The sequence below is a fragment of the Peromyscus californicus genome, unplaced genomic scaffold (assembly GCF_007827085.1).
Source record: "Peromyscus californicus insignis strain IS unplaced genomic scaffold, ASM782708v3 Scaffold_17__1_contigs__length_78620276, whole genome shotgun sequence".
Taxonomy (NCBI): Eukaryota; Metazoa; Chordata; class Mammalia; order Rodentia; family Cricetidae; genus Peromyscus; species Peromyscus californicus.
This window is the reverse complement of record NW_026294469.1, coordinates 3835813-3862216: the sequence shown is the minus strand read 5'-3', so window position 1 is coordinate 3862216 and position 26404 is coordinate 3835813. Positions and strand designations below refer to the sequence as shown.

General features: G+C 45.2%; 1 protein-coding gene across 4 annotated transcripts in view; it reads left to right on the top strand.

Moving 5' to 3' along the window:
• The first annotated feature begins 6237 nt into the window (after nt 1-6237).
• Nucleotides 6238-26404, top strand: part of Osbpl1a (oxysterol binding protein like 1A) — a 187004-nt gene continuing 166837 nt past the window's right edge. For 3 of the 4 annotated variants that reach the window (XM_052741550.1, XM_052741551.1, XM_052741548.1), the window contains exons 1-4: nt 6238-6405; nt 16506-16628; nt 21944-22029; nt 23173-23247. In XM_052741550.1, the coding sequence (XP_052597510.1) occupies nt 16508-16628; nt 21944-22029; nt 23173-23247 (282 nt within the window). In that variant the 5' untranslated portion in view covers nt 6238-6405; nt 16506-16507. Of the gene's footprint in view, nt 6406-6789; nt 6809-16505; nt 16629-21943; nt 22030-23172; nt 23248-26404 lie in introns of those variants that run through there. The other variant, XM_052741549.1, reaches the window with a different exon arrangement.

Here is a 26404-nt window from a genome sequence, read left to right as displayed (position 1 = left end):
GGATTTGAGAAGCCCTATAATAAGAAAATACAGAAGAGACCGTGGAGAAAGCAGCGTGTGTGGGTTATTTAGTGTGTATGTGTGAATGTGTGCGTGCACACACTGCGCATATGTGAAGGTGGGAGCACAGAAGTTGGTTCTCTTGCAGAAGCTGGTTCTCTCCATCCATCGTGTGTGTTTCAGGGATCGAACTCAGGTAGTCAGGTTCAGTGGTGACGTGCCTTCACCCGCAGAGTCATTTCTTCAGCCCCTTGTTACTTTTCTTGATTCTGTGACAACACACCTGAGAAGTCTTTATTCTGGCTCACAGACTGAGGACCCAGGTCATCATGTGAGGGAAGCATGGTTGGAGCACATGAGGCAGATGGTCACTTACATCCACAGTCAGGAAGAAGAGGGGTGGATCGGCCTCTCCTCTCTACTTCCTCCTTTTTATTCGTCCTGGGCCCCCAACCCATGGGCAGTGCCACTCACCTTGAGGGAGGGTCTTTTCCCTTCAGTTAAACCCTGCTGCAATCATCCTCCCAGAGCTTCATCTTGTGGGTGAGTCTAAGTCCCAGCAAGTGGACAAGATTAAGCATCACAGCCAGGCGGCGGTGGTGCACGCCTTTAATCCCAGCACTTGGGAGGCAGAGGAAGGCGGATCTCTGTGAGTTCGAGGCCAGCCTGGGCTACAGAGTGAATTCCAGGAAAGGCGAAAAGCTACACAAGAGAAACCCTGTCTTGAAAAACCAAGAAAAAAAAAAAGATTAAGCATCACAAGATGGCCCCCGAAAAGAGAGTTTTCAACAGGTCTGTTAGAGCTTAACAGTGGGGTAGCTGAGAACGAGAAAGCAGTTTAATAATGGTATGTTAAGCTATGTTTTGGCTCACAGAGTAGAAAAGCACTCAAGTTATACCTGGCAATGTATAGACTTTACTTGCCAAAATACAGAGAAATAAAATGAGAGCCATCCAGGTGCTGTGGAAGGTTGTGGAGATGTAGCTGTGGCCACCACATTATGAGCCCTCTGCCCTCTGCCCCAGGTTTCCACATCACAATGTCTTGGTCATTTTCCCTGCTCCTGCTTTTGCTGCCCTGGTCATCCTTTCCTTCTGCTGTCCCTGGACTTCTGCTTTCTCTGCTGACTTCTCTCTGTGTGACTTTGCACATTTACTCTGGCTAATGACTACACTTTGTACTCTGAGAAATACAGCCAAATGTGTCCAAGAGTGAAATCTCGGTGACTCATAGCTACTCAACAGAGAGCTTTTCTGTTGGGCAGAGCACACCTACCACATCTTTGTTAATACTAATAAGAAGGAGGCATTTTGACAGGCCCTGATCCTGCCCCTTCTGCTAGGCTAAGGACAAGAGCTCCTAGAAGGAAGTCTCAACAGGGAGTTGTGCACTTGGGGGTGTAGCCCAGTTGGTAGAGTAGTCCCCAACATTCACACAGCTCTGGCTTCAGTTCCTAGCACTGCATAGGCTAGGTATGGTGGCACATGCGTGGAATCTCAGTATTGGTGTAGGATTCTGGTCATCCTCAGCTACACCATGAGTGGACTAGGCGAGACCCTGTGTGAAAAACAAACGGACGAGAACAACGATCAGGCAGACTTCTGAGGGCGCAGAGAAGTGCTAGGCAGCTGTTCCATACACTGCTCACCATGCAGTTACAGCTGGAAAAACCAGTTGTACTTGTGATGACTGAGAGCAGAGGCTAAGAACAAGGCTGGAAATACCACCCAGGGACCTCAGTCTCATGTGAAAAGCCTGCTCACCCACCCTGTGGGGCATTTACCCACCAACCCCACAGTTGCCCAGCGTTTTCTTGAGTGCGAGCAGCAGGAAATATTAGAAGAATTTAGATTGTGGAGATAAACAGAAAATACTCAGGCCCGTGGTCCTAATCATCCTCTATGTGGACCTGCTGGGTAAAGCCACGAGGAACCTGAAGACAGGCTCCCACACACCCCCTCCCTCCTCTCATGGAAAACAAAAAAAGAGTTAAAGAAAGTTGGGATGCATTTTCCTTAGGAATGGTACCCCGGAAAGCCTGTAGACCAGTTCTTTCTCATATCTGAAGAAACACCCTAGTTAAGCCTCATCAGATAAGCTCCTTAGTAATGACACTCCTGATTCACTTAAGTTAGTGCTATACTCCTAACTTGCCACCAAGAAAGCCTACAGATATAAGTCTTGTGGGATATTTGTACTCTGTGAAGATGTGCTGCTGTGATTGGTGTAATAAAGAGCTGAATGGCCAATAGCCAGGCAGGACAGGATAGGTGGGATTTCTGGGGGAAGAGGAAGAGTAGGAGGAATCTAGGCACGTGGATTAGACCAGCGAGATGCCAGGGAGACACTGAAGAGGTCAGACATATGGTACAGAGTAGAGATAACTGAGCCACGTGGAAGAACATAGATTAATAAAAGCAGGTTAATTTAAGTTATAAGAGTTACTGGGACAAGCCTGAGCTAATGGCCAAACTTTCATAATTAATAATAAGTCTCGATGTCATTATTTGTGAGCTAGTGGTCCCAACAAGAAAGTACTGTTACATATAGGGTCTTTTCTGGACTTTCCGTGTCGGGAGCCAGCAATATCAATCCTTGGTGGGAAGCGGTCACTGAGACACTTGTGTGACAACCCCAGGGAAAGACAGGCTCAGAATTAATCCAGGCTCAAACAATTGAACATCTATTTGATATATCTTTTTAAAACAGGGCCTCACTATGCAGCTTGAAACTCACTCTGTAGACCAGGCTGGCCGAAAATTCACAGAGATCTGCCTGCCTCTGTTTCCAGAGTGCTGGGATTAAAGGCATTTTGCTAGTTTCTTTCAGTTATTAAATAAACTGGGACAATGGCAAAACAAAAGGAACATCATCTTCTAAGGGAGAAAGTCTCCCTGTCTCCCATGCCCATAGTTTTGGTGGTTTGAAGTTAACATTAACTAAGAAGGCTTTCATATGAGGCACTGGGGTGGCTAACTTCTCCCAAGTCAGCCATTTATCTGGATTTACCAGATGACATCTGACTTACTTTTCAGCATTCCAGGCCGTGATTACCTAAAGCCCTCCCCAAGGCCTCAGTCCACAGTACCCTCCTTTTAATAAGGCTTAAGTCTTTAGCATGTTCCTGCCGAGTTTCAAAGGCGCGTTGGCACCAGGGGCACGTTTTAAAAACACACAACACATCAGGTGCATTCTGCAGTGTTTAAGGCAAAACAAAGAGGACTCGGCCTTAGGTAGTGGATCCTGAGGAGACTCCTGTTCTGGAAAGACACGTAGGCATGCGGGAGGAAGGATCATGGTAGAGAAGCATTCTAAGGGGCTTCAGTCAAACCGAAGAACCCGAGGTGAGTCCTGGCTGAAACCAATTCTGTCTATAATGCCAATTCTGACGAAACCTATCCTGCTCTCAGGTTCTGTGGTTCCCTTTTCAGTCTGGGCCAAGTAAGCAGGGGACGGCACAGCCATGAGCAACTGCGCTCTGGTTCCTTTCCCATCTCTCCACAGCTTCCAGTTCTCACATGGGTGCATCTGCATTCTAACACACATTGCTGAGAGGGATTATGACGCTTTCATATGCTTCATATGGAAGTTAAATGCCTGCCTGCTCATATTCCCAGAGTGGGACATGAAGGGAAACATTTGTCCGTTGAGTTTAGAGGGGGTATAACTGACAGATGCTTCTTAAAATAGGGTGAGTTACAATTAGGGACGAAATGGTGACTGTACTTATGGAATTTCTGTATCTGAAATGGCAATCAATAACCATAAGAGGTTGTGTGAGTTTAAACCTAAAATACAAACCCATCACACAAGCTGCATTTCTAGTGTTTTGTAGCTCCCTATGGCCGGTGGCTCCCGATTGGACAAGACAGAACCATCCCATCACTGCAGAAAGTTTCACAGAACAGTGATGTTCTAGAACAGTGGATTCTATCACATTACCATTGTGGGATGATGTTTTATCTGTCCAATAAGAAAATGATGAGGCTGTATCTCTTCCCCGCTTTTGAAAAAATATTTATTTTATTTTTTAAAGGTTATGTTTAAATGTGTGTGTGTCTGTGAACATGTGAGGGCAGGTAAGTAACCACAAAGTCAGAAGAGAGCTTCAGAGCCCCTGGAGCTGGTATCATAGGTGGATGAGTCACCTGATGTGGGTGCTGGGAATGTAACTTGAGTCCTGGGGAAGAGAGGCGGTGGCTGAAAGGAGAATGATGTCACCTGATGGGCTCATATGTTTGACCCCAGTTTGGGGACATATAGGAGGGATGGTCTTGTCACTAAGGGCAGGCTTTGGGAGTGGAAAGACTCCCACCATTTCGAGTTCTCCCTGCTTCTGACTTGTGCTTCAGGAGGAGCGCTCTCAGCTTGTTCTCCAGTCACCATGCCGGCTGCCGTGCAAGGCGGAGTCCCCGCCACCATGGCCTCTAACCCTCTGGAACCATAAGGCCAAATTAAATCTTTCCTCCACGAGCTCCTTCGGCCATGGTGTCTTAGCACAGCAACAGAACAGTGACTTACGTAAGCAGCAAGTTCCTCCTTTCTTATTCTTCACACAAATACCAGGAAGACTTGTAAAAATACAGTGCAATTTGTGGTCCTGTGAAGAATGGAATGCTTCGCCCTGCCATGGCCTAGAGACCATTTTTCATTTACAAACTGAAGAAGGGACTTCTAAGTGGACACTCCAATGAACTCAAGGCAGCAAGCCCTCACAGTGAGAATGAAGGTTCTCATGGAGTCATGTGGGAAATTACTTCAATGGTCACTTTTTATTTTGGCTGTGAAGATGTGTTGTAGACCTGTGTCCTCAGACCATCCTAATCAGAGTAGCTGAGACCACCTTCAAGAGACCCCTCGAAGATGATGAGGACAGTCATTAGATGCTCATATGAGGCTCCACCTCTCTTCCTTCACTTCCCTCCTAGCTGTGTGCGACTCTGTCCCAGCTGCATGTAATCTCAGACGTGGCTAGAGTATGTAGAGGGCAGATGGTTGCCTGAGTGGAATAGTCTATCTATGGACCACAGAGGAAACTGTCATCTATGCTGGATTGAGACTTTTTCGTGACGTGGCTGCTTTGTGGTCATTCACATTCCTGTAAGCAATCCCTAACCCATGCTCCTCTAAGTCCAACTCATTGGTTCACCGAGCTGGACTTGGATAGAATCATTGCTTTGGTCTGATGTTGATGTCCCAGGTGCAGTGAGTGCGGTTAAGTCTCCGCATGAAATGTTTGCATGATAAAATGGCCCAGCATTTCTTTCTTAAAGCCCCAGGGTTTTTTCTAGACAAATATAACTGTGGTAGTTATCCTAGATTCTGCAACTGAGACACTGCAGTAGTCAGTGCCTGTTTTATTAGGAAAAGGTGTCAGCCTGCAGAGCTGGTTGCTTGTGTTCTCCAAAGACATCATTTGTAAAGACCCGTCACATGCCACAGACACATGTGATGTGTCACATTCATTCTAATAAGGACCGGCCTGTAACAGGTTCTCAGTACGAGTTTCTAGGCCTGAATGGACTTCAAGAACTACAGCTCTTTATAAAATTTAAAATGATGCTTGTTAATTTTTCACCACAAACAAATGTTCGTTAAATCCCTTTGCCAACTTTTAAAAGTTGAGATGTTAGCAAGCTTTTTTTTTTTTAAGTGTTTTGAGTTTATATATAAATCTTTTTTAAAGATGTAATTATATGAGTTTGAACCTTGATGCTATAGACTGTGTGGTAAGTCCTCTGGCTTGACCGGTCAGACACACGGGTGTGAAAAGGTATGTGCTCTTTATCAGAGATTGTTTCATGAGAAGAAGTGGAGGGAAATTCGTAAAGTCTTATTTCTATGCATCCTTCACGCATCCCTAGCTTACGGTGTTTACATCTGTAGGCCAGTCTCTGAAGTGTGAGAGCGAAGAGGTAGGTGTGGGTAACTTATACTGCCGATTAAGTTTACATGGGTCTAGCAGCAACCAAAATAAAAATTTAAAAAATAGCCCTGGACTCCCGGGTAGTGTGTGTTTAATAAGGAGTCTTCACAGAATTAGCCCACTGTTATTTTGTTCCGAGTCCACGCTGCCTCCCCTCTCCACGCCCCAGTGGCGGGAAGAGGGCGGAGACTCTGCCCCCTAGCGGAGGCGGCCAGTTAGCCCTGGTCCGCCTGGAGGCGTGGTCTAGAGGGGCGTGGCCCAGCAGGTCACGTGCCGCGCCGGGCGCCAACAATCCCGGCGCGCGCGTTCCCAGGCCTGCTTGGCTCCGGAGCCGCGGTTCCTCGACTTCCGCGCGGTTCCCTCTCGGGATCCCCGGGGCGTCCTCGTGAGAGCGGCCCGCGTGGGTGACGGCCGCCCGGTGGGCGCGGCCCGGCCTGTGGAGGAGGCCGCCTCAGGAGCGGGGCCCGCGAGCGCGCAGGTCAGTGTGGCTCGGGGCGGAGCGTGGCGGGCCCCGGAGCCCCGGGGTCTCGGCGGTGGGCGCCTGGGCCCGCCCGCCGCGCAACTGCGAGCGACTCCGGAGCGCGCGTCCGAAGTTGCAGTTTCCTTCCAGCCGGAGGAGTGATTGACAATGGAAGTCACGCGTCGTGCGTGAGACCATTGTCCCGCGTTCCACCTGACCGCCTCCACAAACCCCAACGCCAGCAAAAGGCGATTTAGCAGTCGAATGAGCGCAGCTGCACTGAACCGGGGACGATGCGCTTAATCCGCGGCCGCAGAGATCCGCGGGAGGCACTGAACGGTGTTTTCCTGCTTGGAGTCTTCAGCTGTCCGGTGTTTTTAAGTAGGCAGCATTGTGAAATTGAGTTGCTCAGCGTCTGCTAGTAAGTTAGACAAAGCTGTTTGAATGCTGCTGAGTAGCTATTTGATTTGGAAGGCTGCTTGATAATGGAGTTGAACTAGCTTTGCAGTCAGTGATGTCTTTCCTGAAAGAACAGACTCACCTCTTAGCTTTTGGAAATTGTTGACTGCCTTGAGGGTCGTCAGTGTTCACATGCTGACCCTGTGATTTTTTTTTTTTCCCTGCACCATGGTTAGTACAAATGTTAAGTCCCGCGGATGAAATTGTAAGCATCTGTAATTATGGAATAGCTACAAAGTCCACTTTCTTTTGATAGGCTAATTCTAAATTGCTAGGTGAGCCCCATGTACAGCCTACACAGAGAAAGATGTCAGTAACCCTTTCAAAGTTTATCTTTTTAGTTTCTCTCAGGCAAAGTAGTTTGGCAGCGATAATCAGAGTGAGACTTAACTCCCGGAAATTGAGCAGCTTTATCTGAAATAGTAGTTCAGTGACACTTGTTGAGTGTTCACTGTGCATCAGCAGGGATGTGTGTTGGTTGGCTAATCCCTGTCCCTGGTGGCTGCAGGTAGTTCTAGCAGTTAGTACGCCTGTGAACCGCCAGGCAGGATTTCTCTAAAAAGTTTCCTTCTCCTGTATTCTCTTAAAGGGAAACGATACTGTTACATAGGGAACCAGTATGGAAGAGAACAGTTTTTTTGAGGGGTTGTCCAATGCAGCGCCCATTCAATTACAAACGTTCTCTTGTTGACTTGACTTAGAGCTGTGTGCTCATAGTATTTTTCAGTTGGAGCTCTGTTGTGGCAGTTTTTGTTTTATTTTCAAGAAGATATCATTTCCAGCTGGCATTGAATGCCTGTCATTCTCCTGAGTGCTGGGACTGCAAGATTGTACTGACTACTTTGCAGGACTTGGTGACAGTGTCTTACGTGTTGACACAGTAAGCAGCTGACTTCAGAAGTGCTCACAGAAGAAGAGTCAGTAGAAGGATAGAAATCGACTGGTAACATACAGAGGAGAGAGAATTGGATGGTTCTGCTGGTGAGAAGTTTGAAGGTTTAGAACTTGTCAGTTCTCTCGAACTGAGTCTGTTTCAACCAGAATTCTGTTGATGGCATTGTAAATTCCTTGATGTTCCTAGAAAGAGTACATAGAATTTTTGGTGTAGTTATTGGCGTCTAATGAAGTTCCGAAAAAGGCTGGGGAGATGCTAAGTGGGTAAACTGCTTGGTGTTGTGAGGACCTGAACTCCAGGGACACATCAGTCTGTAAGCCCAGTGCTGCCACACAGCATGGCAGGAGGATCCCTGCAAGTTTTTGTGACACTCCTGCTGTTAGAGACAATGGTAAACAGGAGACCCTAACTCAAGCAAGCAAGGTAGAAGGCCAGGAGGGACACCAGAAGTTGTCACACATGGGCTGTGTACACAGTTAGACACATGAACATGCCACACATATCATACACACAGAGAAAAAGGCACATATCATACACTCTGCACAGGGTATATTCATGATTTCGGGTGTCATGTCTTTTATATGAAGTGGTCAGGTTGGCTGGACTTTTCGAGGTTTTTCTCGAAAAACTGATCTGATGCTGACAGTCTGAAGGGTCTGTAGGAAGGGCTGGTATAAGAAATAGGTGATTTACTAGGTTACTCCATTGGAGTTTTCCCATTCATTAACCCACGAGTAGGAAGTCATGATGTTATACATGAAAGTGGTCCATGACTGTACATTTCCCATCATGTGCCATTGACTGTACATTTCCCATCATGTGCCATTGGAGAGTAAACCACAAGCGTGCTTAGTGTTTACTTCCCCTTTAAAAATGACACATGCTTCTAGTCGTAACCACTTCCAGCTCTGAGTCAAGAGGATCCCCTGCACTCAGGAATTGCAGGCTATCCTGGGCAATTGCCAGATCCTTTACCCTCAAAACTTTTCTTTAAAGAGAAATTTCTATAGTGTATAAACTGTGGTGCACCAGTATTACATGATTTTAATTCTATTTTCAAGACAAAAAATTTTCAAGTATGACATAAAGTGGGAGAAATTGAAATTCATCTTGTCTAAGGTTCAAAAATGTGTATTAAAAGTACAATTCCATCAACTTCCGTGTTAGTATTGTTATTATGAAAGTATTTGTCTAGTTTGAGACTCTCCTCTGCCAGTGTCTGTAGACCCAGCTGTTTTCAAACACTAGCTGATACTTTTCAGAATCTTCCAAGTTGAAACTGAAGTCAGGGTGCAGGAAGGTTCCTCCTAGATAGAAAAGAAAATGTAGCACAGAGTTGAAACAGTGGTGTAAAGGCATGCCGTGGCACTGATTTAATGTTCATCGAGCATTAAGCCTTTCAACTGATTTATATGCAATGATAAATGCCCAGTTATTAGGCCTTATTTTCTGTGTGCCATTAAGTGTAAGCTGTGACTAACAGACAGAAGGTGATTAAAATGCTAAGTATTAAGAGAATAGCAGCTTGCCCGAGGGTTTGACATGATGACATGATTTCAGTGGTTTGTAAAGTGTCATGTGACATGAGCATAGTCAGCTTCTCTTTCAGAAGAACAATGCTCATCACCAGGGCACAGACTTACCCAGGAAGTTAGAGGAAAACGTTTGCTACATGAAAAGTTAAGCAGCTTTATCTTTAACTCAAAATACTCTTAAAAATTGTTGCTTTCTTTAAATTGCCATGTTTTAGATATGTTCGATTAGTAAAGCTTAAAATTCAGATTCCTCTTCTTCAGTGTCCACATGGGAACAGTGACCCATGGCTTTTAGTTTAGACACTGACCTGAAGTTTATGAAATAGATTGCATTATCTCACCCCTACATTGGAGCTTCTGGATTATGGTTGTGGTTCTGATGTCATCCATTTGGCAAATAATTTTAATTTCTTGTGTTTTGGCTTTCAACCACAAAGTCAGTGTTAGGTTAGCTAGAATCTCTTACCGGTGTTGAGTTTCTAAAACAAAAATGCATCTAGTTGCTTGGACCATTGCAAATGTCATGATTGTAAAACTGTGTGTGTGTGAGCGAGTTTATCAATTGCTTGGGAACAAATAAGAATAAGAGCAGAAATCCTTACCATTTCTATGCCTCTTACATAGTGACTTTTAATACTGTCCTTGTAGTAACAACATAACACAGGGACAAGTCCCATTAAGCAGCTGACCACTTTGGAATGCAGTTAAGCAGTTTTCTTAACATTCCTTTTAAGCTTGAGTTTCTATGTATATTTGTTTATAACACATTTAATTTTTCTCATATTTGAAATTCTTATAATGTAGCTAAAGTATTATATTGGCATGTTGATATCCAATCATAAAATAAATATCTACTTGTGATTTTTTTTTTCCTTTGTGGTGTTGGAGACTAAATCTAGATAGAGCTTTGGATGTGCTGGGCAAGTGCTCTGCCTGTAACCATGTCCTACAGCCTTAATGATGTTTTGGATAGCTAGGCTTCTTCATCTACCTGTGGAACTTTTTGGTCCTGTGAACTGAAACTCCAGACTCGGTGAGCAATTTCTTGGCATTTGTTGCTCCCTCTTAGTTACTGGCAACTATAACTTTTTTTAAAATTTACTTTTAAAACCTTACCTTTTTTTCCCTCTGAGACAGGGTTTCTTTGTGTAACTGTCCTGGCCATCCTGGAACTTGCTCTGTAGACCAGGCTGGCCTTGAACTCACAGAGATCGCCTGCCTCTGCTTCCTGAGTGCTGGGATTAAAGGCGTGCACTACCATCTCCCTGCTTAAAACTTTACTTTTGGAGACCGGGTTTCCTTAGCTCCAAGCCTGTGAGCTTCCTACTTTAGCTTCCTGAGTGTTGGGATTACAGATGTACATCACCGTGTATAGCTCTGATTCCTGTCTCTGAATTGCACTGTGCTGCCTGCCTTGGTTAAGTGAAATCATACATGTTTGTTCTTTTATGCTTGGCTGATGTCATTTAGCAAGATGTGTTTAAGGTTTTTCTGTGTTCTAGCACATGCCAGAAAAAAGTTTTTTTTTTTAAGACTTATTTTATTATGTGTATGGCTGTTTGTTCTACCTGTATGTGTGTGCTATGTGCGTGTACCTAGTGCCCTAAGAGGCCAAAAGAAAGTTTCAGATCTCATGTGATGGAAATTAAGGGTGGTTGTGAGCTGCCACTCGAGTGCTAGAAACCAAACTTGGGTCCTCTGGAAGGTAGAAAACATCTTAACTTCTGAGCCATCTCTCCAGCCCCCAGAGAACATTTTCAAAGGCTGAATTATATTCTATCGCATGTTTCTCACATTTTTTTAAAATTGCTACTTGGATATTGTGAGTGATACTGTTATATACAGGAGTATACAAGTACCTGCTTGGTACCCTTCATTCAGAGAGTCGCTGGATCTTGTGGTCATTCTAGACTTAGATTTTGAGGGACCACCACACTTAGGTTTTATGTGTAGTTTTAAATGTTGTATGTATAACTGGGTTAATCTCAGCATGGGTGGATTTGACTTTGTGTTTTTCAAAAATTTTGTTTTAACTTATATGTATGTGTTGTGCATGTTTATAAGTTTATATGTTCGTAAGTTTATATGTGGAGGTGCCCTCAGAGGTCAAAGGGTGTTGAATCCCCAGGGACTGGAGTTACAGGCAGTTGTGAGCTGCCTTGTGGGGCTGGGAGCCAAACTTGGGACTGGCAAGAGCAGCAGCACGGACTTTTAATCTCTGACCCTTCTCTCCAACCCCCTCCCTAACTTTTCACTTTTGAGAGCCTTACTCCTAGCTGGATGTTGTGGAACTACCGTGTGAGGCAGGAGGATCATAGGTTCCAGACCAGACTGGGCTAAACAAGTTCTACCTGGACTGTAAGAGACCTCTTCAAACAGCAGACACTAGTGAAAACTTGATTCCTACCATCGATACATAGTATTAAATGTTTTATATTTCTTGTGTTCTCATTGTTTAGCTTCATTATCTTTGGTATTTCTAGGAGTTTTATATTTACAGTATGTAATTATATTTAATCAATATAATTAATATATTTAAATAATAAAAATCATTTAACTCTGGAATTTTTAAAATTTTGAAATTTAAATTATAAAAGAATAGATCCTTGGCCCAGCATGGTGTGAATGCCATCAAGCCCAGCACTCGGGAGGCAGAAGTAGGTAGATCTCCGTGAGCTTGAGGCCTGCCTGGTCTACAGAGCAAGTTTAAGGACAGCTGGGACTACACAGTAAGACCTTGTCTCAAAGAAAATAAAATAGACTCCTGACTAAATTTTACAATTCATGATTGTTCTTTAAGCTGTGCATTTGAGGGTCTTTGTTGAGTGTTCAGAACTGTTGGGGCCCAGAATTTACTAAAGTAAGTCAAGATTTAGTGGCCTACTATTTGTATGGTCACTGTTTTTAAGAGACAAACTATAAATAGGTTTTCTCCAAAAAGGAATTAAAATCACAGGCCCTTAAGCTGAGCTTGCAACAAGGACACGTAGGGAGAACTACTGCGGTCTCCCAGTGTTAAAGTAAAATGTTCATCTAGTTGATAACATTTCCATGGCTGTTCAGAATCTCTTTAAGAAATCTAAACTTGAGGCTTGTGAGATGGGCCAGTGCGTAAAGGTGCTTGCCTCCACAGGCCTGGTGACCAAGTTCAAGCCTCAGAATCCACTTAAAGGAGAAGGATAAAACCAATTCCACAAAGCTGACCTCCACGTGAGTCCCCACCCCACCCTGTCATACACAGGCACACAGTAATGACGAAAAAGTGGAACTTCTTCAAAACGAGCAGCAGCAGAAATCTGCCCACAAAACGAGGTGGTGGGAAATAGGACATTCAAGGATAGAATGTGGCTCAGATCCATGTGACCAGTGCCGTTCAGGGACAGCTTGTCTCTTTCCTTTGGCTCAAACACCAGAGACAAAACACTTTCCTGTAGTAAGCTTTCATGATTTCCAATAATTATTCTTCTAAAAAATCTGCTCACGATATGAATTTGGATGATTTTTTTGATTCAGAAAAAAAATAATTCTTTGTTTTCTAAAGGTTTAACTTTTACTTACAGGAACTAAATGCTGTTATTTTTATTACGATTGTGCACGTGGTGATACCCAGTGTCCTGATGGTACTCCCCTTAGTTTTTCAGATAGGGTTTCTCATTGAGCTTAGAGCTCAGCATTGGTTGTGCTGGCTAGTTTATGTCAACTTGTAACAGGATAGGGTCAGTAGTAACCCTAACTAAGCCATCATTTGACTTTATATTGTAATACAGTTTTAGAAATTGTAGGGCATTTTGTATGTGCATGTGTACATGTATGTGTGTATGGATGTGGAGGTCTGAGGTGAGCATCAGGGGTCTTCCTCAATTGCTTGCTTATTTATTTATTTCCTTATTTATTGAGACACTTTCTCACTGTACCTGGAGCTTACCAACTTGACCAGGCTGTCTGCCTGGTCAGTGAGCTTCAGGGATTTCCTGTCTCTGCTTCCCCAGCACTATGTACAGCACACATCCCTACATCTACCCTTTATGTCTGGTTTCTGGAGACCAAATTCAGAATGCTTGTGCAAACATCACTGTAGGGGGAGCTGCCACTTTAGCCATCCACACGTTTTTGTGCTAGTGGAGTGCGGCCTCATGTTTCTTGCTTCCAGGCAGTGCTTTCCTTACCTCTCAGGCACCTCGGAATGCTGTCGTTGCAGATGTTCACTGCCTCATCTGGCTTGTGTGTGGAATCTGAACTCAGCTGCCAGGCTTGAGTGGCAAGTGCGTTGCCCACCCAGCGATCTCTTTCCTTGAACCCAGACTGTTAAATATTTGCTTGGAATTTGAAGTCACTGAGAAAATCTGCAGGTTTTTTTTTTCTTTTTTTTTTTTTTGTGACAAGGTCTTGCCTTGTGACTGTAGGCCCAATCCTCCTGCCCCAGCCTCTCCGATTCTGGAGTTACAGGCATGAGTCACCATACCCAGCTTCTAGGGCATTTTTAAAGGTTTCATGGTCATTACTGTAAATAAATATTTATTTATTTTGCTTTGTATGTAATACTACAAGAAACATAAGTATTACAAATTTAAGATTAGCTACATATTTTAATTGGCGTGCATTGGCAAGTGACCCTCCCCCCCCCATTTGATGGCCGTGAGAGTTGTTTAGCGGGCTGTGTGAGAATGGGACACTATGTTACTGTTAGAAGTTGTCTGCAAGTGAGCCTCCCACTCAGAGTTCTTTCAAAGGGAAGTCGGGGGGGGGGGGGGGGGGGGGGGGGGGGGGGGGCTGCCAGTATGCCAGTAAGCTTTCTGGGGGAGTGGATCAGCACTAACGTTACCTGACCGGTGGGAATGGAAGGCCAACGGCCAACGCCATTTTCTTCTGAGCTCTGAGCTCTAGTTCTTGGGTTTAGGTAGAAACAGAACATTCCTTGGGAGGTGAATGAGTTCTCCTGGCAGCAGATTATGGAAACAGCAATGTGAATGTATAGTCTAGACAGACTCAGGCAGTCCAGATAAGATATAGGCCAGGTCTGCAGCTACCTTTCACTTAATTCCTACCACGAGGGGTTAACTTCTCGTCTGTTTCCTGTGTCCCTGTCTACCTTGTACATGCCTTAAGAAATTGAGGTCATGACCTCATTAGTTGTCTAAGAACCGCTCTGCATGCACATCTGGAAGCACATCTGAACTGGTGGCATGACTCTGGTAGAGTTAGCAGGTGACAGGTCCGGCCTTGGAGCCCCAGCTCCTCTCTGCCTGTCTTGTTTGACTTGTACTTTTTTTTTTTTTTTTTTTTTTTTGGTTTTTCGAGACAGGGTTTCTCTGTGTAGCTTTGCGCCTTTCCTGGAACTCACTTGGTAGCCCAGGCTGGCCTTGAACTCACAGAGATCCACCTGGCTCTGCCTCCCGAGTGCTGGGATTAAAGGCGTGCGCCACCACCGCCCGGCTGACTTGTACTTTTTTTGATTAGCTGGTTGTAGAATTTCGGATTGGCAGTGATTTTACTCCGGAACTTAGGGTATTTATTATTTCTTAACTGCTCATTTTGCACTTGAAAAGTCAGTAATTCTGATTCCTGCTCCTTTATCATTGGAGTCTTTCCCTCTCTGGAAGCTCAAAAGAATTTTCCTTTGCTGATGTGGGCTTTTGAAACCCTGAAGCTCACCCCCAGAAATGCAATTTCCTCCTATAGGGCCACACCTCCTCCAGCAAGGCCACACCTCTTACCCCTTCCCAAACGGTTCCACTAACTGGGGACCAAACATTCAAACTTACGAGCCTGTGGGGGCCATTCTCATTCAAACCACCACATGGGGATCACTTGTCCATAGACCAGAAATTTAAAAAAAAAAATGGTTGAGTTCTCAGCTATCCCTTCAATTCCATGAGGTTTTTCTTGGTAGGGTTTCTCTGTGTGTCCCATACTGGCCTTTAACTTGCTGTGGAGCTGAGTCTGGCCTGGGAGCTTGCAGCAATCCTCCTGCCTCAGCATTCTGAGTGCTGGGATTACAGACCTGTGCCACCCTGCCTGGCTTTACTTTACTCTTTTTCTAACATTGCTGTTTTTGGATATACCTTCAGCTTTATTTCCCAACTCTTCCATTGAGCTCTTTATTTTTATTGGTTTTAATTTTTAATGTTCTTTTTCTCCATTTTTAAAATCAAATATTGTAATTTTTATATTGTATTATAAATATATTAATTTTAATTTTAAAGCTTTTTTTTAATCTGAATACTTTGTCTTCTCCAATTGCTTTTCTCCCTTGTTTGGTTTTGGCCTCTTTCATATTTTAGAAGCTTTGTTTAGCTGTCTTGCCCTTGGTAATTGGCTCCCATTGAAGAGCAGGGAAATAGCTGACTGGAAATTGAGCAAGGTGGGCAGCTGTCATTACCAGTTTGTGTAAGGCTCATCTTGGTCATTTGCTGAGAGCCTGTGACTTGGGATTGACTGACTGCATCTGCTGAAGGCTGTCCCTGACTTGCCACTGTTAGGAATGTTGCCACTATTAAGGCCAGAGGGCTGGGGATCTGGTTTCTCTGCATAGGCTGCCAAGTTTGAAAATACGCCCTCCAGTCTCGTCGCTGTCTTCCGGCCAGAGACTCTTTCTTAGCATCTCTGGAGGCTTTACTTGACCAGCTCCTTTTGATGGACAGGGGCATGTATTTTACTCTTCCAGCGTTGCAAGTAGTGCAGCTGTGAAGATGTTGAAAACAGTCTCTGTGTGTCTGCAGGACGGAGCTCTGAAACAGTTTCTCAAACTGTTAGATGTTACATATGGACTTTGGAGTAGCTTTGATACTGCAGCCGTGGAAGGTGGTGTGCATTGCAGCAGGGTACACATTCCTGCCTGTGTCACCAGCACTAGGCATGCTCAGGTTTTTCTTTGGTTGTTGTTGTTTTTAGCTAGTGGGAAATATGTGTTTTGTTTATTTACTGATAAGACTGAAATATATGGCTATTTTTAACATTTGCCCATTTTGACAAATATGTTTGGCTATGACTTTTTATATTTAGTTTGGAGCTAGGTAAGGATGTATAAGAGGAAAAAAATCAAGTATTAGCACTCCAGGGTCTTTATGACCTTATCTCTAATTTATTTTTTTTCTGGCCCTGAAAGACAATTCATTGTGTCTCTCCTGAGCTGCAAATGAAATGATTTTCCCCCTTTTGCATTAGCAGGGAACAACTGCAAGCTCATTATGCTGCTAGGTCATAACCCTACTTTTATTTTTTTAATCTAGAAATGAACACAGAAGCAGAACAACAGCTTCTCCATCATGCCAGAAATGGCAACACTGAAGAAGTGAGGAAGCTACTGGAAGCCATGGAGCGGACTGAAGTGGTTGCTGACATCGATTGTAAGGGTGAGTTCCCAATGCTTGCTTGTTTCTAGCTTTCTCTTTCAAGTCCCCACTACTCCATCATGCATTTAATCTTTCTGATCTTGCCCATGGTAAATCTCACTCCCTTTTCCTTGGAAGAACTCCCCACAATACTGTGTGAAATGTCTTTACTTATACTGTCTAGGGCAGGGAATTGAGGTCCATTCTGGGAATTTTTATGGCTCTTAAATCTTACAAGTTACAAGGGTAAGCCCAAGTGTGCATTCTCTGATAATGTTTTTATTTTTCTTAGAAACATTATAGCTGAGCCAACAAGTTTGGGTGATTACTGTTTGCCCAGTGTGTAAAGTGTTGTGGTCATGTTGGGAGAGACAGACAAGTTTCCTGGCCTTGTTGAGGTTAGTCTAGATGAACAGACCAGGTTAGTATCCACTACAAAACAGGTGCCTGGGTGTGGAAGCTCGGCTGTGTGGGTCTATAGCGAAGGGACACGTGCTGGTGTGTGGAAGCTCGGCTGTGTGGGTCCATCACGGAGGATCAGGTGCCTGTGTATGGAAGCTCGGCTGTGTGAGTCCATCACAGAGGATCAGGTGCTGGTGTGTGGAAGCTTGGCTGTGTGGGTCCATAGCAGAGGATCAGGTGCTGGTGTGTGGAAGCTCGGGTGTGTGGGTCCATAGCAGAGGGTCAGGTGCTGGTGTGTGGAAGCTCGGCTATGTGGGTCCATAGCAGAGGATCAGGTGCTGGTGTGTGGAAGCTCGGCTATGTGGGTCCATAGCAGAGGATCAGGTGCCTATGTGTGGAAGCTCGGCTGTGTGGGTCCATAGCAGAGGATCAGGTGCCTGGGTGTGGAAGCTCGGCTGTGTGGGTCCATCACAGAGGATCAGGTGCTGGTGTGGAAGCTCGGCTGTGTGGGTCCATAGCAGAGGATCAGGTGCTGGTGTGTGGAAGCTCGGCTGTGTGGGTCCATAGCAGAGGATCAGGTGCTGGTGTGTGGAAGCTCGGGTGTGTGGGTCCATCACAGAGGATCAGGTGCTGGTGTGTGGAAGCTCGGCTATGTGGGTCCATAGCAGAGGATCAGGTGCTGGTGTGTGGAAGCTCGGCTATGTGGGTCCATAGCAGAGGATCAGGTGCCTATGTGTGGAAGCTCGGCTGTGTGGGTCCATAGCAGAGGATCAGGTGCCTGGGTGTGGAAGCTCGGCTGTGTGGGTCCATCACAGAGGATCAGGTGCTGGTGTGGAAGCTCGGCTGTGTGGGTCCATAGCAGAGGATCAGGTGCTGGTGTGTGGAAGCTTGACTGTGTGGGTCCATAGCAGAGGATCAGGTGCTGGTGTGTGGAAGCTCGGGTGTGTGGGTCCATAGCAGAGGGTCAGGTGCTGGTGTGTGGAAGCTCGGGTGTGTGGGTCCATAGCAGAGGATCAGGTGCCTATGTGTGGAAGCTCGGCTATGTGGGTCCATAGCAGAGGATCAGGTGCCTGGGTGTGGAAGCTCGGCTGTGTGGGTCCATAGCAGAGGGACAGGTGCTGGGATGTAAAAGTTCGGGTGTGTGGGTCCATAGCAGAGGATCTGTACCTGCTTTGGTTCTTGGGTTTATAAGAGAAGATCTGTAACTGAAATTTGAAGGAGTAGCTACTTAGAAATAAACTTAGGGATAAGTGAAAGACCACATGGGACTTAGCCAAGTAAAGCTAGAGAAGAAAAGGATAAACAGAACTAATAAGATACATGATTATGAGAGGGGTTGTGTTAAATTGGTTCATGTGATCAGAGTGGGTGGTTAAGGAGTGGATCTGGGAGCAGGCACTGTGGGGATAGTTAAGGAGTGGATCTGGGAGGAGGCACTGTGGGGGTGGATTGTGTTGCTGGAAAGGTCCAGGAGTTCTGTGAGAGCTGGTTTTGCTGTGATGCTGAAAGGTGAGGTCATTGCTAGTGGTACCGAGGTAGGTAAGAGATGTTGGCAGTTAAGGATTCAGAGATGTTGGAGGTAGGAGAGACTCCTCAGAGGCATTAAAAGAAGGACACCAACCCAAACTGTGGGGCTTGACTTTGTGGTGCCACAGCTCCTCAGGGTGCTTTTTATTTTTCTTCACTATTGCCTATAAACTTGGCTGTACTTATGGAAAAACGGAGTGAGTGTATTTACCAGGCTTTGGGGGATTTTCTAGGCAGCTGTGACAGAGATAAGGATGATGAAGACGTTAGGGTCAATGTACATGCCAGAGTTAGTGAAGGGGAGATGGCGACTAGTTATGTGTGTGGAAAGTGACGAAAGAGTCGATGGGCTGACCACATGAACAAGCTGGGAATTTGAGTTTGTGCTAACGAGGACTAGGCAGGTCCAGCCCCTCGATAGTCCCCTCCCAGGGTCTGGAAGAATCTACAACCAGCTGATAATTAATCTTTGATGAGAAGAAATGAATCTATGTACACAAAATTCTTTAGTCCATACACTTTATTCTTCTGTGTCGGTTCTCTCTCTACACAGCTTCTGTTCTGCTCTCAAGCCTAGCTCCTTTCCTGCCTGATTTCTCTCTACATTTATCTGCTGACCCCTCTAAGTTCTAACTTCTCTCATCTTAGTTCTGCCCCATCTAGGTTCTTATCCATCTAGTTCTTTCCCATATCAGCTGCTCTCCCATCGCCTTCTTTCTCATCTTGTTCTTCCCCATCTGGCTCTTCCTCATCTTCCATCTCGTTCCTCTAGTCCTCTCTTCTAGCCCTTCAATCTAGTTCTTCCCATCTCAGTTTGTTCCTCTCCAGTTCTTACCCATCTAGTTCTTCTGTTCTCTTGTCTCTTCTCTATCTCGTCTTCAAGTTCTCTCTTCAAAAATCCTCCTCTCTCTCCTTCTACCTCTCAGTTCTCTGGCTTTCTCAGTTTCCCCTAAGTCTCTCAGGAATCCAGTTATAAACCCAAGCAATAGCAATCCTCTCATAGAGCGAGGTCACCAGGCTTGAATTCTTACAGGGTCATAAAGGCAGGTAAGAATTTTCCTCAGGCAGTGACCACCAGGCTTTCTTTTACAACCCAAAAGGGGAGTGGTAAAGGAGGAAGTCAATAGAGAGCTAATGATCAGTTAATATATCAAGAAGGGAATTTATGTGCTCAATCCACATTCCTAGAAGTAGTTAGGTAAGAAATTAGGAGTCTATTAGTAAGGCTGTAAGGAAGGAGGGTCTCACCCTAAATTGCACAAGAAATAAAGCTATCCTCCTGACCTAGGAGACAGGTGTTGTTTCGTTTGGCCTTGGATGCTTAAGTCTGTTCCTAGAGGATACAGAGGTGTCTCTGATAAGGTACTTTCCTCCCTCTGGGAATGGTCCTGGCCGGATGCTGCCAATGATGATAATTACAGGGAGACTTGAACTGGGTTCTGGCTGTGCGTAGCTGTCAGCTATATATATGTATATATCTGAATATTCCTTTAGTAGAGGGGAAGTGGTGCCCAATACATGATGGAGAAGCTACAATAGCACACGAGACACTCATAGCAGGAAAGGGCTGATAATCAAAAGTCAAATATCACCAAGGCTCTGGAAGGCCCTTGGCTTCTTCCAGGTATTAGCTTTGTCATAATCAGCTGAAATCCTATGCTATATATTTTTGCGGCTTGTAGCATTGTGGGAGTGGCTTTCTATGATTGTGGTGGAACCAGGGGTCAGCTCTGACAGTGGCTACTTGGCACTGAGTGGAGATGCAGTTCACAGGAAGTGATGGGAGCAGGTTGTGGATGTACTTCACTTGGTAGAGTGCTGTATAGCATGCATAGCAGGTTTTATCCTCAGCCCCACATGAACAGAGCATGGTCGTGCATACCTGTAATCTCAGCACGTGGGAGATGGAAGCAGGAGGATCGGAAGAAAGGCCACCTTTGAGGCCAGCCTGGGACACATGAGCTCTAGTTTCAAAAGGGGGTGGTGGTGGGAGTTACCAAGGGGATAAAGTTGTTTGCTGCCATGCCTGACAATCCAGGTTGACTTCTGGAACCAGTGTGGTGGGAGGGAAGAAGAGAACTGACTCCTGCAGGTTGTCCTCTGTTTTCTACATGCGTGCTATGATATATATGTCTACACACGCGTGCGCACACGCACACGCACACACACACACAGTAAATAAATGGAGTAAAACGTGACTGAGGTGAAGTGAGAGACAGGGAACTTGGATGATCAGGGTATCCCCTAGGATGGTGTTAGATTGTACAACATAAAGAATGACTGTTGGCAACATTATGATTTGCTAGGAGCTTGGCAGGCAGCAGGGAAGGCGTTTGCTGGAGTTGTGGCTCAAGAAGGGCTTGTTACATGAGTGGAAAGCTTCTTGACCAGGGCCAGCAGCAGACTTTCGATGTCGGGGCTCAACACATGGCTTCTACTTGGCGAGGTTCTGTGGATGTTTCTGAATGAGGAGCCTCCACCCGAGGAAGGTGGGGTCATTCTGGGAAAAGCTAGGTTTTCCTGCAGAAGAGAAGGCAAAGGAAGTGCTCAGTAAATAGCCTGAGGTGTTCACAGGACACGTAGGAGAAGAACAGATGCAGCAGTTGGTAAATGGGGATAGGCACGGGCCCCTGGGGTTGTGGCTGCAGATCGTGTAGGTTCAGAACTAGAAATCCAGGAGCTGCGGTGTACGGTGGACTCTGGAGCTACTCTACACGCCACTACATCCTCTAGCTGTTGGCTTTGGGTGTTTGACAGGATGTCGTTTCTGCAGCCTGAGCTAGAGTTCTAGTAAGCTTTTAGAGCCATCTCCGTCGGAAGCCCATTAGACTGTCCTTTATCTCGTTTGCTTAGCTGACTTACACAGCTTTAACTTCTGCCACTGTGTGAATGCCTGTCCTCAGCATTGCTGTTTGGGATCTGATAGTTTTAACACTGGTTTTGGTTTTCTGGCTGTGCTCTCCAGCACTCTGGAAACCTGATCTTCTCATTAACTGAGATTGTATCTGAAGTCCAAGACTCCCTCCTTGTAAGTCCTTGTTGGGGTGAGCAGTGTGGCAGCTGCTATGGGAATACTCCAGCAGGTGCCGCTCTGAAGGGCTCTGCACCCCCTTGAGTTCCCCAGCCTCTCCCCAGTGATGCAAGGTGGGGCAGGTTGGATCCAGACTGGACTCTCAGAGCCAGCAGGCTGATGGAGGTCAGGGAGCTGAACTGTAGCCTTGAAGGATGGACGTGGTGAGTCCCAGGCGGCATCCATCGTACGTTTGCAGTTCCTGCTGTGGGAATGTGTCTTGCCTCTCAGCAGTTATATGAGACCTGTAGGCTAAGGTACCTCAATAGAAAGAAACCCAGTTTATTGAAAACTGCCTAAATAATATCTAAAGATACCTTTTCCCCTCCTTTTTTAGGAAGAAGTAAGTCTAATTTGGGCTGGACACCTCTTCATCTGGCATGCTATTTTGGACATAAACAAGTGGTCCAGGATCTGTTGAAGGTCTATTTATGGTTTTTTATTGGCTGTAATACTATGGGGTCATGTGATGAGAGCCTTGAGACAGCACTGAGCACAGGAGGGTGCTAAAGCGGCAGCACATCCTTACACACAGTCTTCCTTCACTACGTACACAACGGGCTAGTCTAATGTGCTATAATGCCAGTTTTAAATTTCAGCTTTACATTACCGGTTTTTTAAAAATGGCAAAGTAGGAATTTAATAAAGATAATTTTCAACTTTGCAAGCATGACAGTTATGGAAAGGAAGCAAAGCACATCCTAAATAATTAAAAATGACATCAGAATCTCAGAGAAGACCTAATGAGAACTGAGGCCTCAAATGTCCTTCCTGATAATGTTTCCTAGGGGCATTTTTGAAATTGGATCACATCATGTTTGTGCATTTGAGCTGTGGCATCTTTTCAGTGTGAACACTTCCATATTGACGATAGAGGAGATACTCAAGGTCCAGGGACAGCGCTTACCATCCTGTGCACAGGCCTTTACAGAACAGGGACAGCGCTTACAATCCTGTGCACAGGCCTTTACAGAACAGGGACAGCGCTTACAATCCTGTGCACAGGCCTTTACAGAACAGGGACAGTGCTTAGAATCCTGTGTACAGGCCTTTACAGAACAGGGACAGCACTTAGAATCCTGTGCACAGGCCTTTACAGAACAGGGACAGCGCTTACAATCCTGTGCACAGGCCTTTACAGAACAGGGACAACGCTTACAATCCTGTGCACAGGCCTTTACAGAACAGGGACAGCGCTTACAATCCTGTGCACAGGCCTTTACAGAACAGGGACAGCGCTTACAATCCTGTGCACAGGCCTTTACAGAACAGGGACAGAGCTTAGAATCCTGTGCACAGGCCTTTACAGAACAGGGACAGCGCTTACAATCCTGTGCACAGGCCTTTACAGAACAATCTTGTGCTTGACTTGTCTGGCTGATTTTGCCTTTCAGGAAACCTGTGTACTTTAGCTGTGAATCAAGTTTACTTTTAGTAACAAAAAACAAGGTTAAATTATTTTAATTTTTAAAGCAGTTAGGAATGCTATTTATTTATTTATTTATTTGTGTGTGTATGTGTATTTACTAATGTGTGGACGCTATTTAAAGTTTTCATGTTTACTAGGCTGGTGCAAAAGTGAACGTATTAAATGACATGGGGGACACGCCACTACATCGAGCTGCCTTCACAGGACGAAAGGTGAAAATTATTCTATTTTTTTCGTTTGCAAGTGAGATAGTTGGAAGAATAGTCCCTGCTGTGTGCTCAGTCCTCCCTACCTGACCAGGCCCCTGGAAAGCCACAAGGAAGTGGAGAAACCAGCCCTTTGGTTGGAAGGGCACATGGGGTGGGGTGTGTGTGTGTCTGAGCATTGCACTGTGAGGTAAAACACGAAGGCCAGGGACTTCTCTGTGCTGTGCTTGATTGACCATGCTCGGCCCCTGCCCCCCACGCCAAGCATATCCTAACTCCCATCGTCTCAGTTCTCCTTGGGAGGTGTCCATCGCAGTGATTCCTAACTCCCATTGTCCCAGCTCTCCTTGGGAGGTGTCCATCGCAATGATTTCTGGTGCATTTACATAGTTGGGTAGCCATCACCATGACCCAGTCACTCCATTGCGTTTCCTGGGTCCTCTACACATTCATCCCTGTGCCTGCCTCAAGCCTCAGGTTACCATTTGTTATTTTCTCTAGATAGTTGCCTTTTCTAGAAACTCTTGTAAATGGAAACACTTTCGTACCGTAGTGATGAGGTTTATCTGCACTGTAGCATGCACCAGTACCATGTGTGCACAGCTGTGTGCACAGCTGTGTGCACAGGTGCATGGGGCATTGGCCAGAGGATGACCTCATGTGTGCTAGTCTGTCCTTTGAGACGGGTCACTCACCACAGAGACAGGTGGCCGGCAAGCCCCACAGTCCTCTTGTTCTGTCCTCACAGTGTTGGGGTTACAGGTTCAAGGGCAATGGTACCTAACTTCCTTTGTAGCTTTGACCTGAGGTTCCCATGCTTGCACAGCAGATGCCTTTACCTGCTGAGCCATTTCCCTAGCCCTTCTGCTAAGTCTTAAAAGTACACATTGGAGTATTTCAGAGTGCTTCTCTGGCACCCCTGCATCTGCATAGCTTAGCGTCCGGCATCCATTGTCTAGGTAGCAGTGGCTCACACTCAGTCTCATGGGGCTTCTGCGTGGTCTGGGAGCTTAGGTTGGCAGAGCGTTCAGAGTCAGGCTTTTCTCACTTTCCTTCTTTCTGAAGGACCCACTCTTAGTTTTTCTGCACGTGAGTGCTGTTCCCTAGTACCTGGGACTGTGTGGGAAGATAACCTTCCCTCTGCTTCTTTTATTTCTAGGATCTCTCTGTTAGGGCAAAGGGCAGAACAGCCCAACACTTACAAGCCTTCAAAGTTCTCTGTACCTGAGTCTTTGATATCTGTGAATATGCTTGATTTCAAAGTTGTAAACAGAACTGAGATTGCTTTTTAGCTGACTGAAAGATGGCTATGCAATCCTGAGTGTCCTTAAGTGTGAGAAGGAGGCAGAAGAGGAGTTGAATCAGAGGGAAATCTGTCCAGTTAGATGCTATGCTTCTGGCTTGGAAATTATAGGAAGCAGCCAAGAACCAAGGCGTGTTGATGGCCTTGAGAAGCTACAAAAGCAGGCAATAAAGCCCCCAGAGAGCTTCTGGAAGGACCTGGTCCTCCACTGCTTTGATTCCATCCAGTGAGCTGCATTTCAGAATTAATAAAGTACAGAACTTTAGGATAAATTTGCAGTGTTTTTAAATTCCAAGTTTGTAGTAGTTGGTTAGAGCAGTAATAGAAAGCTAATAGTCTATTGGGAAAAGCAACCTCATGCTGTCAGGTTCTGTGGGTTGGTTTCCGACTGAAGTGGATATTTTTACTAATGATGCCTTTTGGTGTGGGTTTTGTCTTGTTCCAGATCAAGCTACCGTTTGCCACTGGCTGCTCTGCTCTAGACAAGCTTCCTTGGCACAGTAGGCGCTGGGGAGGCCTTGGCTAGAAGGCCGGTGGCACCTGACTCCGTTGTCTAGCGCTTCTTGCTGAGTATCAAGCACTCTTGGTCTGCTGAGTCCTTAGTGGACACCAGGACCTCGAGAAGGTTCATGTAGGTAGTTCTGTCCAGGTTTGCAATCACCTTTGCAGGATAACTCTTCTTTGAGCTCTTAATGCCCTAGCAATAGAAGTCACCTCATCCCACATTTTCATAAATTTTTCTGTCATAATAGAAGCAGCCTGGTAAGTAAGTTGTAACATAGGCTGTGTTTCCTGTGGTCACAAAACTGTTTATGGGCTGTCGTATTTCTCCAGTTTCTGTCCTTCTGATGATGTTTCATATCGGTCACCAGGAACCCACCTGAACGTGTTGGGATGTTTGAATTAATCTCTTCTTGCCTGTTGGTACTTGTGAACCAGGTGTGAAACCTGAACTAAAACTGAGACAGATGTTTCCGCTTTTAAGACCACACACAAAATGTGACCCTTGCTGAGTCGTAGGAGTGAACCACTTATGATTTCCCTTCATGGTCCCGAACTCCTCCTCCTCCTCTTCTGTGGAAGTCAGAACATTCTGTTTCCATTTCTTCCCACATTTCCCACCTCTCCCTGTTTCTGAAACGCAGTCTCCCCAGTTCCTGATCTCTTGTGGTTGCCAGGAAGCTCTGCTTTGCCAGGCTTATCAGATACGGGGCAGAATTTTCACTCCTCTCATACCTTGTGTTGGAATTATTGCTGTGTTTTAACCCTCCTCTGGGGCTTCGACCATATTGCTTCCAAGGAATTAGCACATTTCATCTGTCCTGCATGAATGCAGCACAGGTCTCACTGCCCACTTTAACCACTTAGATCCAGTCAGCTCATTATTACCTGTCCACATATTTGGGCATTTCTATTATTTTATTGACCTCTGAATATGTGATCATGCTAAATTGGGCCTTAGTCTAAAAATCCAACTATGTTCACGTAACATTTAGCTAAGGTAAATGCTTCTATCATGTGCAAATAATAAATATGAATGGATTAGACAAGAAGTTTAACTTCTAATTGTGGTCACAAAAACCCAAATTATCTTGTAATCCTTTATCATGATTATAATTTTAAATATCTCATAAACTTAAAATTAAGTGATTTCATATAGAATATTGAGTTTAAGTTTAGAAAAAAAACTATAAAATGCTTTAAATCATTGTACTCTGAAATATATAACATTCATTCCCCAAATTTTGAGTGCACTTTGGCTTTTCTTGGTATGGTAGCGACCTCTAGTGTTCCGTATTGGAAATCAGCACAACAGAATTTTTTTTAGTGTTCTATTTGATACTTGTTTTTCAGAGGCAT